General features: G+C 41.3%; 1 protein-coding gene across 1 annotated transcript; it reads left to right on the forward strand.

The window, feature by feature from the left end:
* The first annotated feature begins 1,150 nt into the window (after window positions 1-1,150).
* vapb (VAMP (vesicle-associated membrane protein)-associated protein B and C) lies at window positions 1,151-9,765 on the forward strand. The gene is made up of 6 exons (XM_041256887.1): window positions 1,151-1,389; window positions 4,443-4,595; window positions 7,976-8,079; window positions 8,450-8,530; window positions 8,950-9,123; window positions 9,509-9,765. Exons 1-6 carry the CDS (start codon window positions 1,332-1,334, stop codon window positions 9,671-9,673), a joined length of 735 nt encoding a protein of 244 aa, XP_041112821.1. The 5' UTR covers window positions 1,151-1,331; the 3' UTR covers window positions 9,674-9,765.
* The last annotated feature ends 3,270 nt before the right edge of the window (window positions 9,766-13,035 follow it).

A 13,035-nucleotide genomic window follows, 5' to 3' on the forward strand; every position in this document is an offset into this window, starting at 1 on the left:
GCAACTTCTCCAACTCCATAGAGTTCACACAAACTGCTTTAAAATTTTCAAAACATGAACTGAAAAATGTGTGCCCCAAGGGGAGATAAGTAGATCCAATTTGCAGAGAGGGTTTCTTCCAATATTTCTATTAGAGTGCAGTGACGTATTCCTATTAGCTGGAACATGCCTCAGTCACTGCGTGGACCCAGGGTTTCTGTTGGCAAGTTACAGGACAAACAGCACTCCAAGAAAGAAAGACAAACAGTTTCCAACGCCATACTGTGAACACACTCAGTAATGATTTATACACGGGTTCAAGTGAACCCTGGCTTCATCATTACTATAGCAACGCGAGGAAGCTGCTTGGGATTGAAGACTGCCGTGCCTATTTAAATAATAATTTAAACAGAATTCCTTCAGTATCACCCTGGAGTTTTGTGTTGAAACATGTGTATGCTGAACAAAGGCATAACCGTTGCTTCTAATACAGTTGTGTTGAATGTTAGTTCAGTGCATTTCCTTTATAGCAAGTAATGCAAACAAGGTCATTGATGCACCCAGCTAATTGGAAAGAATCCACTGTGAATCCAAACTTATTCTGAACAAGTAATCCATTTTGATTGTAAGAAATCTACAAATCACAAAGAGCTGGTAAAAACAAAGAGCTTCAAAGAGCTTTATCACAACCAGACAAGCAATTCTTCACATACATGCATGCCTTTGAACCAGCTGCATGACCAGGCACACTACCGGATTTTGCAACAGGAAAATAAATAAAGAAATAAATACATAAATAAATCTGTTATGTATTTTAATTTATTTCCTTAACGATTTTATCATTTGGATTTCATTCCCTAACATTTTTAAACAAATAAATACAAATGTTCCCAGTATATCTACCAATCTTAAAATAAATACACATTGTATTTGCATAACCCATTCAATTTACATTTGTTTCAATTATATTAAATGTATATGTGGAACGAAGTCGAAGCTACCTGCATATTGCTGTCCATTGCCTCAGGTAAGTCAACTCTCCCAACGGCCCCTCCCCCGCCCCCCCGCCCCTCCCCCCCCCCGTTAGCCCCGCCCCCGTAGAACTCACCTTGCCCCTCACTGGCTGCTGTGGGGCGGTGACGTCACTGGCAGCCTCTCTCTCACCTTCTTCCTGCTGCATCATCACCGCCTCTGCCATCCCGAGGAGCTCTCCAGCAACTCCCTGTACAAAAAAAAAAAAAAAAAAATACAGTAAAATAAAATCCTCCTCCTGCCCTGCTCCTTCTCCTCCCCCCCCGAACCAACAAAAATAACAAGAAGCACCGCAAAACTGCTCTCGAAAACCCCGGGACATGGCCAGGCTAGAACAGGTGCTGGTGCTGGAGCCCGAGCACGAACTCAAATTCAAAGGTAAGATGCGGGGGGAGAAACTCGGAACTCATAAGACGTGCAAAATGTGCATGGGGAGAATAAGAAGGCGGCAGCCATGTTTCGAAGGGGGGTTTCGGGCAGAGACAGACCGGTGCATAGAGAGAGAGAGAGCGCCAAGCGCTACAAAACGCCAATAACAAATATATATCGACACTGTTTACACCAGGACAGGCTCCTTTTTATATCCCAGGCTCGGGTACTTAAGCGCGGCTGAGGTATTTTAGCCATGTCATCTGATCATGTAGCTCGTGGGGTTTTTTCCCCCCCTGGTTTCTGTAGGCCTGCGTCTGTGTCCGCGAGTGATTTGCTTGTTTAAGTTAGCTCGATCATTACAAGGGTTTTATTTTGCATTTTTATTTTATTCGGCGGAGATAGCTCTGTTGATTTAGGTCATTGCACTGTATGTCAAAAGCAAACTGCATTTTTGATCCGATTAAGGTGGTGCTGCTTCCTGTATAATATCTGGCAGGACGGTGACCGATGTACCGCATACGTATACAACATTCTCTAATGAAGTGTCTGTAGCCCTGTCGCATACCCGCCACTGACATCAATTAAACACGCTTGCATGTACTCCACACTTACAGTTCTCTGTGATCATTCTGACAGTGTTGGTCTTCAGAAAATGTTTATTCAACCTCTCCTCCCTTAATGTCAAGTAGGCCTTTGCATTTGTAAAGTTAGCATGCTGCCTGCAGTAAATTCAGCTAGAGAACAAACATTATCTCTCTTTAAATATCGTATTTTGTGATCTGTTGGTACATTAATTCATTTATTAATAAAATACATTTGAACTGCACGCATCAGTGCTGTAAATGCGTACATTTTGTACTGTCTATAATCTGTGTCCAAATAATTAAAATCCACTGGATTCATATTAAACTTTAAAACAACAAATTAAATGAAAACTATCTGTTAACATTGTGAGATGTTTGCGCTGTGTTCTTGTGCAGAGTCACATGCCAGAACGCTATTCTAATCCCAGACCTGAGCTCAGGTGTGCACTCCTACTCCCCACCAATACAACCACCTCTCTTTCTTTTATAGTGCACCACACGCAATAGGCAGTCTCTCGTTATTGCAGTGAGGGCGTTTGGGTTTCCATAACTCAGGTACACAAAGGCTCCTGTACCTGGCGTTTTCTGACAGCGTCCAGCCAACACTGTATCATATTTGTCACCCACAGTGGCAGAGGTTCTGGATCAGTAGCAGTGTCGGATCTTTAAATGCGTGTGCTGTGTGCACTCTGCAGGTGTCTGATGCTCTCCATTGTGAGATAGATATATATATATATATATTCGTATGAGCTTAACATGCAGCCTACAGCACTCAGTATTCCCAGGTGGTCTCCCATCCAAGTACTAACCAAGCCCAACATTGCTTTGCTTAAGCATTGCATGGTAAGTTCGATTTGAAGAGCTTTTTGCTGTCAGAGACATTGCCCAGGGGTCACTAAAGGAAGTAGCGCTTCTTGACCCCCTCCATTGTGATAATAACAGTTCACTGGTTATCTGGAGCGAGATATAAAGAGTTTAAACTGCATGTCACAAATCAGCCCCCCAGAAAGAGACCATAACCTGAATGCAAATAACTTGAATTTTCTAAAGCACAATGTAGGTCTTTTAAGACCTAATGAGCACATGTGGAAAACCATAGTACAGTGTCTCTTCTTTTTTTGATAAAAGGAAATCTTGATGGATTTTTAACGTCTTCAGTCCATCTAGTCATGTGTCCGGCAGCCTTTCTTTTTTTTAATTGTATTTTCTGCCAGCACAGCAGTATTGGTCATGGCATTCCTACCAGGAGTGGGATGGAGAACCCTGGGTTGTTGAATGCTAAAAGCATGCTCTCAAGTGATTATTACCCTGATTACAGTAGTTACAAAAAGGGAATGCATACATTATCATTATTGGTCCAGAGGTTGCAAATAAGACACAGCAGTTCCAGGTTTTACTACGTGCCACAGCGTATAGGTAACAAGCTCAGGTGTGTCTTACTAAACTCCTAGTGAAAACCAGGAATGGATCAAACTGCTGTGTAATGTTATTTCCTTCCCTGTTGGTTGCATATACACGTGTAGAATGCGCATACATGACAAAACTGTAGGCAGTCCAATATATCGGAGGGGTGCAAACCTTAAACAGGTGGTGATTTCCAATGATCCCATTTTGCAGTCAGTTCTGCTGACAGGCAAGCCTTCAGTGTGTGCCCGTTTGCCTTCAGAAATCTTACTTGTATCAAGCCCCTCTTGCTGTTCCTAGCAGGACCATCTTGTGTGTGCTGATCAGTCTTCCACCCATCTCACTGTGTCCTGCAGTGCAAAGAATGGGACTGGTGGGGTGAGCCAGGGCGATTACTCCGTGCGTGCTGTCTTCATCTGCATGATTAAAATTCAAATGTGATTCTTGCTGTGTTTTGTTTTGTGTGTTTTTTTGTGTATTTTTTACTTTCTGGTGTTAGATAGCATGTTGCTGCTAGCTCCTCACAGTACAGGTGTTTTTGGGAATCATAGCTACTGAATGATGTAGTTACACAGTGTTCATTTAATTCTGTTTTGTTTTTTACACCGCTGCGCAGGGCTAGGTTTACTTTTAAATTGCATCCCTTCCTTCAGTGCTGTAGACTAATTCTGTAAATCACAGACGTAATTTAATGGCACATCAGACTCGCCTCCGCAGACTTGTCAAACTTGGCACAGTACGAGCACCCCTCGACCGTATCAGAGCATCTTGTTTTTCTTTGTTTTTTTTTAGTTATTAATTTTATTTGACAGGTTAATAATCATTGTAGAGATGCTTTTGCTATGAGGAACTGGAGAAAGGGTTTAATTGCTTTTATTTGTTTTTGTGAGTATTGAGCTACTACAGTATTGATTTATTCATGTCTTAGTTCACAAACGTTAGGGGTGGGGTAGAGTGAAATGGTCAAAGCTTCTAGTTTTAAATTATTTTACAGGGCTTGTTCTTGTTGTTGTGTCAGATGTGACATTGTTTTCTACGTGTTTGTTTGTTTGTATTTATTTGTGTTTTTAGGTCCCTTCACAGATGTGGTCACCACAACCCTGACTCTCACTAACCCCTCAGACAGAAAAGTTTATTTTAAAGTGAAGACGACGGCCCCGCGCCGGTATTGCGTGAGACCCAACAGTGGAGTCCTGGATCCGGGAACATCCGTCGATGTGTCGGGTAGGTGACTGAGACTGCGTGTGTGTGCGCGCATGGGTCTGTCTGTGTGCGTGTGTGTGTGCGCGCATGGGTCTGTCTGTGTGCGTGTGTGTGCATGGGTCTGTCTGTGTGCGTGTGTGTGTGTGTGTCTGTGTGTGTGCATGGGTCTGTCTGTGTGTGCATGGGTCTGTCTGTGTGCGTGTGTGTGTGTGCGCGCATGGGTCTGTCTGTGTGTGTGTGTGCGCATGGGTCTGCTGTGTGCGTGTGTGCATTGGTCTGTCTGTGTGTGTGTGTGTGTGTGTGTGTGTGCATGGGTGTGTGTGTGTGTGTGTGTGTGTGCATGGGTCTGTCTGTGTGCGTGTGTGCATTGGTCTGTCTGTGTGCGTGTGTGTGCATGGGTCTGTCTGTGTGCGTGTGTGTGTGTGTGTGAATGGGTCTGCAGTCATGGGGGAAGCGATCCCAGACAGAAACTCAATCTTGATACTTCACTTGCAAACCAGTATGCAGGAAAGTTATTATTTTGGGTCACCTGATTAAGTGAAGCATTATTTCCATAATAATACTACTGCAGTTTCTTTTTAGTTTTTCCACGATCCTGTTTTTTTGCTGGACCTGCTCGGTGGAATGGAATCAAATGAAATGAAACGTATCCAGAGGCTCTAATAAACATGATGCACAAATATGCGGCGCACAGCCTGATCTGACCACCTTCATTGGCTGGAATGAGGCAGCACTACTGATGACCAGTGTGTTTTTGCCTTACTGTTGGCTATTCCCAAATGTAATTTGCCACTTGTGCAGTAACCCCTGATAGAGCTGAAGCCCTGTGCACCCAGTAAACAGCTGCTAGCCCCACATCAAGTTTCAGGGCTGGATAAAGGGGAGGCGGGATGCTATTACATTTCCATTTGTGAAAGCTATCTGCTGTCTTTGCATCGTCTTGTAGGGCTCCTATCGGGTTTCACACTGTGGGGCTCTTGTAATGGTGGGGCTGTGACTGCCTCGCTTTACACTGACAAGCACCCCGATACTTGATCTCCTGCAGGGCCCTCAAGGAATAATGAAACCTTGTGTTGCAGGTTGGGTGAAGGCACAATTGTTTCGCTAGAAGCACTTGTATAGCAGGCATTATTTGCCCTCAGGCAGTATTTGTGTGCACTGGCGTTTTATTTTTTTAATTAGATTTGGAATCTGTCTCTATTTTACAGAGTATTTTGGATTCTTAATGTAGTCTTAATGACACTTGAAAAAGCTGCACTCTTCCGCAATCCTAGAACATGTGACAGTAAAATAGTCATGTTATTTTTAAAAGAAAATGCAGACCTGTCTGTTTACATTCCTAGTCTAATGTTTCTGCCTTGGATAAAAGGCATGCATGATAAAAAACTATATAATTATCAGCAGGCAATAATAGATGTTTTCATTATTGACCGCTATAGTGACCATTGACTGGTCTGTGGGCAATAGCACAGACTTGACAGTTGGCAACAGTAGAACCATTTTTGGTCATGTGACACTGTATTTAGCCAGTAGTTTCATCATCCTGGTTTGACATACTTTCACTGAGCATTGGACGATGTTGCCTTTCTGACTGTCACCAGCTGCGAAAAAGCCAGTTTGGGGTCAGCTTCTCTTATTTGCTGCTGTAGTTTTATTATCATCCCTCAGGAGCAAATTAATCCTGATAGGAAACTGCTTGCTGATTGCCTTCCTTTTGAGTCACAACACTTAATGAACATGCTGTAAGGGAACAGCAATCAGCTGCAATTAACATCGCTCCCCATAGTGGCAGCATGTTCGTGTCGCTGTCCGCAAGCTTCGTTTTTTATTTGCACCTACAGATGGGTTTGACCTCCGCAAACTGAAGCCTTTTCTTCTGCAGTGTTAAAGGTCATAGTAGCTAAATGAACAGAGCTGCATTCCACCAGGACAGCGGTTCTGCTGCTGCCTGTCAGCCAGATCATTACCATACTTTTACATGGGACTGTTACCACTACTCTGAATGCAGCCCAGGCTCATTGTTGCATTGGAAATGTTGTTTGCAGTACAGAGTTATTAAATCCCTTTTCTTTTCAGCTGGCAAATTGTGAGTGGCACTACAAATGTAGCTTTGTTTACCGTGTTATACAGGACAGCATGGATTCCGCGAAGACTCCAGTAGCATAGCAATTTGGGCAGTTCCAAGTTTTGATGAGATTTAATTGATCTTGGCCTGTTCAGAAGATGTATACTGTGACTAATTAAGCTCTCATCAGAAGCTTTAATAGCTCAAACTGGCATGCAACACAAGTCTTTAATTATACACTACACAAATAGAGACACGGCTTTCAACAGACCTTTCCCATCCAAGTCGACAAAAAAACAACATCTCTGGACTCTATTCTAAGTAATGTGGATGGGTGAACTCCATGCCTCATTGCATGGTTGCTAAGCTCATGTCCCACTGTTATAGTCGATGTGTTTAATAATAGGTCATCTGCTTCTCAATCTATTGCTAAAGGAGTACACATAGCTGTCACGTGTGTGTATTGCAGTTTTGTTTTGTATTCTGTGTAGTGCATTATGTAGCACAGTGTCTTGCACTTTGCTAAATGGATGCCTCATATCCAAAGCAATCAGGCATCTGTTGCACTTGGGATCTATTTAGCTGCCACAGTTAAGTGTGCAAAAATACAGACATTTATCTGTTTTCCTTTTCTGTAGTTTTTTTTTTTTTTTTTTAATATTTCAGAATACTTCTCAAACAGAATGTAATTCAATCAAACAGTGTATCGTTGGTACTGTTTTTAATAAACCAAATAAAACATGTGGCTGGTTTTAATTTGCAAAACTGGAGATGTTTATTTCTTAACTATGTACATGGAATGCTATAAAAAAAAAAAATGCAGATTTTGCAACATCTGTGCTGTTAAAAACAGACTTGCAACAAAACGCAGCCTTCACAGCATCATCCAGCTAGTGAAAAGGTGGTGCTGCTTTATATTCTTCAGGTATAACTTTTGATCTTGTAACTCTTATGTTTCACCTATAGTCATTGTTTCTTATGTTTCACCTACAGTCAACAGTTAATAAGCCCTTAAAAAAACAGTCAACCTTTTCTTGCATGGGCACAGATCACAAACTCTCACCTAATCTTTATATGGGGGCATGTGGAAGGGCCAAACGACCACATATAATGATATTTCCTCATATAAAGCATTGGGGGAAAAATATATATTGTGTGTCCAGAACTACTTCAAATGTGTTTAACTGTTTTCAAGAATTCCTGCATGAAAGACTTAAAGGCTGCCAAAGACCTGGGTCCTCGTGGCGATTGTTTTTCCCTTATAAGGATTACAAACGATGAATGTATTGGTGTGTTTTGTTTGAATTGTTATTGCTTTTTTCTTTTCTTCTTGCAGTTATGCTCCAGCCATTTGACTATGACCCTAATGAGAAAAGCAAGCACAAGTTTATGGTGCAGTCACTGATGGCTCCAGATAACGTGACTGACATGGAGGGAGTAGTAAGTGTGCAACGCCTTTACTTCCAGATTGGGATCGCTTCTGAACTGCGGTCATGCTGCCAGTTAACTGCTGGCCCACAGCCTTCATTATGCAGAGCCTGGCGAGCGAGGCTCATGCCAGAATTCGAGACCTCGTTGGCACAGAGGATAGAGAATGCAGAGCACACAGTCTTGTTTAACTGGGCTGTTGTGATTAAAATAATTAAATAAAGAAATGTGTTACACATGGTCTAATAAACTGTGCCACACGCACAGTGCTGGGCGTATCATTTTAACACACTTCAGGTGAAAATGTTTACATGTTGTTGGGTACAGGTGCAGGGGGTTACATGTTCCCGGCTCTAATGCCCCCTGTCCTCTTCCTCTCCAGTGGAAAGATGCAAAGCCGGAGGAGTTGATGGATTCCAAGCTGAGGTGTGTCTTTGAGCTTCCATCAGAGAATGAGAAAACAGTAAGTATACGCACTACAGGTTGGGCTTGGGACTTTCAGAAATGCCTAATGGAAAGCACAAGCCTGTCACTGGCAAGTAACCGTTTCGTAATGCTGGTAAATGGCTGGGTGTCAGGTGTGTTATACAGGGGACAGAGCCGGCTTCCTGTACTGTTTCTCTGAGTCACATCCATTTAGTCATGTTTGTGTGTGTGTGTGTGTGTGTGTTTATGTAACATACACGGTTATAACTTGAGACCCACAGATGCAATACTTTATCCAGCTGTCTTTCGGAAAAGCCATAAAGTTACTGAGCCTGTACTGCAGAGTTGTGTCCATATCTAATAATTCAGAGACTCTGTGCAAAGAATACGTCTCCAGTCTGAGCTCCAAAGCATTACAACCGTTGAAGCGTTGCTTGTTTTTGTCATTTTTTACAGCATGATATCGATCAGAATAAGATCACGTCCACGAGTGCGTCGAAGTCTGAATCGTCGTTGTTCAAGTCCGCCAGCTCCATCCTGGATGACAGCGAGGTGAAGAAGATCCTGGAAGAGTGCAAGAGGCTTCAGGCCGAAGTGCAGCGATTACGGGACGAGAACAAACAAATCAAGGTATACATGCCTGGGAACAAAGCAGGGCTGTTCAGCACGTTGCAACCCTTGCAGTGAACCACTCTGAAACACGTTGGCCTTTTTATGATTTTATGTGTAGAGTTTAAGATGAGCATTTAGAATCTGTGGTTAATTATAACTGGTTATCAAACCTGGCCTTTTGAGAAATACTTGGACATCTGAAAATGTGCATTTACCTGTAGGTTCACTAACATAGGAGTCGATGGTGCAGCTGCAAAGGGAGGAACAGTTTACATCACATCAAACTCCCAGGCTCCTGATCACTTTGACAGTAGACTTCGTTGAGAGTAGTTCTGAAGAGCCAGGAGTGTGTGCAGGCTCGTGCTGGTTTTATCCTTGTCCTGTTTAATCCTCTTGCCCACAGGAAGAGGAAGGGCTGAGGATGAGGAGGAGCGCCCCGATGACGGGCAGCCCCTTGGGAGGAGCCAGCGCTGCTCTTGTGAAAGAGGAAGGGCCCACCACCCGCCTGCTCGCTCTGGCTGTGTTGTTCTTAATCCTCGGTGTGATTGTTGGAAAACTAGCCTTGTAGAGGCAGCATGCCTCTTGCTTGAAGATTATTGATCAAAATATGCCATATCACTGGGGCAGAATTGAATCATGCTATGTAAAAAAAAAAAAAAAAAAAAAAAAAAAAAAAAAACTACAAAAAAAAATAAAAAAATATTAAAAAAAGATTATATATATATATATATATATATATATATATATATATATATATATATATATATATATATATATATATATATATATAAAATCTCACAGGTCTTGCCTTTTTAATTACTCTCCCCTTGCACAGATGCAGGTAATGTTAATGGGGAAAAATGATAACTTGTATAGTCAAATAAATAAGAGTGATGTTTCCTAACACACCAGACAAGACAAATCTTATAGTTGATAAAGTTAACAGCATACCATGAACATTGTTTTAAATCCTTTATTTTAGACCTGAATACTCATGGCTGGATAACTTCTTTATAAAGTCTAACTAAAGTGCAATGAACAACTGCTGGGGCTGGTCAATCATAATCCGGATCTGGGGCTGGGCCAGATAGATGGGTAGGAAACTACAGGCAGACTTCGTTAGTAATAGAATTGCCAAGGGGGGGTCGTTATTGTAAGGAAGGGCCTTGTGCAACGATGGTGTTCTCTTGTGAGAGTTCTTACTAATGAGCTTCATTCAAGTGACTGTCCATCTTTCATGTGCAGGCTATTCTTTATTTAAAAATAAAGGGCATCTAGCAAAGCTGCTGAAAGGCTACATCTTTGATTTTTTGTTTACTCTAAGTTTGTGCTGCAGCAATATCTACTGTACAGCAGTAACATTCAACATGTAAATACAGCACTGGGAGGCATGTGGAGTACAGGGTGTGTTCCTTTGTCACGCTGACCAGCCGCTTCTTCATTTTGTTCAGCCATAAAACCCAATAGATTTGTAGAGTTTTAGCTTGAAGTGATATGAGCAAATTGCTCTGCTACTGTAGGACAAGGAAAAAAATATAGAATAATTGTTCTCGCGTGGAGAGTGTAGGTCAGTAGAGCGCAGAGCTTTATACAGAAGTGCATGGATTACCAAGGCAATTTGTTATTCGAAACGAAAACACTGTTGGTCACTTTTAAATCTGCTCGTTGTTTTTTTTTTTGTTTTGTTTTTTTAACTTTGCGTAAATCCATTTATGAATCGGTTCTATAGATTTAAATTATTTGCATCGTTTTTGACTCCTTTGCCATCACAACCTTCACTGTATTATCACTGCATTACTTCTCTGTGCACTGTGTATAAATAAAAGTTATCCCTAAAACATCGTTCTGAACAAACCCTGTCTTCTTCAAAAGGGACCATTTTCTGTCTAGCTTTAGTTTAAATTTTTTGTTTTGGTCTTAAATGTCAATGGGACGGATTTCTAAATACACACACATAAATAATTAAAATGTGTTTCATCTCACGGTTGCATATTGTAATAAAATGATAACTTGCAAGATGAAAAGAAAACAACACCTCTTTAAAACATGAAAGGTAAATGGAACTTTTCTTGCTGCTGAAATTCTATATATATATATATCTATCTGTAGTGTGTGTGTGTGTATATATATATATACACACACACACGCACGTTGTGGTAATTTGCTGCCCACAGATTCCTGAGACACTGACCTGCTGGAGACTGTTTCCCTGCAACAGCAGTACTTCAGAACTATTGTTTTTAAATCGGGTGCAACTGCTTCAGATCTGTCTTGATGCATGTTTCCCAAAACCCCTGCATTTTCTTATGAGCTTTGCTTGTTTTTCAAGTATTGCTGAAAATGCGAAAAAAACAAATGCAATCTTTTTTGATACCTATCAAGGGTCAAAGACTGTCATATTATTGTCGTGCTTCTGAAGACTCAAGGAAACTACTATTGGTTAAGCAGCCATGCACGCGTCCGCTTGGTGTCACAGTGTATTGTAAAGATTCACCATGACTCCAGATAACTCGTGAACTCATTACAGTTTGGAGCTTTGGGAAACACTGTGGGTTGTGAGCGTTATTCTTGAGATGCTGCCCTCACGATGCTGTTTGTTTATTTTTAAGTAGCCCCAGAGAAACGGCTTCAGAAGAAGCTTCAGCCCATCGCCAAAGTGTTACCACAGAAGCCGGGCACCTGTTTTGTATGTATTTAAATACCAATCTATCTAAGAAATGAATATTCGTAGTAAACTAGTCTGGTGTAATGCCCATCCCTGGTGGACTATGTAGCATCTTAATAAATTAAATAAAGCCCCAAAACTACATGCTTGTGCAGATATTTGTTTTTGTACTGATATTTATGACTTCCTGATTTTATTAGTGCTGGAAAACATTCTGTGCTCGTTCTGTCTTTGAAATGTTTTCAGCATGTGGAGATCTGTCAAAGTGTGGCTTCACACTGTTTCTTTATAGGTGAGAAGGCCACTCTCATCTGCCTTTTAAAAACCCTTTTTACACATACCAAAGGAAGAGTTCTTGTCTGCATTTAACCCTCTTCTTGAGATAAAGGGACACGTTATGTTACCAGCCCAGGTTTACAGTGAAATTAGGGGTTTGTTTTTTGCATGTTTTGTTTACGTTTTTAATATTTAAGGCAGGTCTAAATATTATTATGTTTCTGTGTGTTTTTTGCTAACATTATTTTCTTGGTAAGCCCAAAGGAATCTGGTCCCTATTGCAGATCTGCTAGTTAACATTCACGGCTGTCTGGTTATTTTTTTATATTGGGCAGCACACACACTGTATGATTTACAAAAAAATTTTTTAAAAAATTGACAGGTAATTACAACTTTGTTGATACAATATTTTCCTGAAAATATGTATTTTTTCAAACTAAATATGCTTAGTTGTTTTTTTTTCTTGAAAAAACTGTTTATTTATGTATGTATAAATTGAGATTTCTGATGACTTTTTTTGGTAAACCTATTTGTGGCAGTTTGCCGCGTACAAAAACACCCGTATGTTGGCTGCCAGTGTTTAACCTGACCCTTGAAATGCTCTAACTGCAAAGTTACCCACCTCTTGCAGCTACAGTGAGTTTCTGCACAACCATTCGAGTCACTAGACCAGCCATACTAATTTCTACTCTTGATGGGATTACATAACAAGATGTGTTACATCAGTGATCAGAGCTTCCTGTTCATATGCAGCTCAGATAGTGTTTACATTCTCAACCATCTTAAGACCTGTTCCATTGCGCTGAACACCTCTCGGCCTACCAACCAATGAGAACACGGAGCTACCAGGGGTCCACCAATTATGAGAGAGCTCTACCAGAACAAGAAAACAGGCTTGAGATGGAAGTGGAGACGAGTGTCTGGGTGAGTGCAGAGGTGAGGACAGGTTTCTCAGTGTTACACATAGAAACTGTATTTTCACCGCCTGC

This window comes from Polyodon spathula, chromosome 8 (genome assembly GCF_017654505.1).
Source record: "Polyodon spathula isolate WHYD16114869_AA chromosome 8, ASM1765450v1, whole genome shotgun sequence".
Classification (NCBI taxonomy): Eukaryota; Metazoa; Chordata; class Actinopteri; order Acipenseriformes; family Polyodontidae; genus Polyodon; species Polyodon spathula.

Excerpts from the sequence above, each read along its gene's own strand:
- vapb (XM_041256887.1), top strand. The coding sequence starts at position 1,332 with ATGGCCAGGCTAGAACAGGTGCTGGTGCTGGAGCCCGAGCACGAACTC. Across the intron at positions 1,390-4,442 it reads GCACGAACTCAAATTCAAAG|GTCCCTTCACAGATGTGGTC; the intron begins GTAAGATGCGGG and ends TTGTGTTTTTAG. Across the intron at positions 4,596-7,975 it reads AACATCCGTCGATGTGTCGG|TTATGCTCCAGCCATTTGAC; the intron begins GTAGGTGACTGA and ends TTCTTCTTGCAG.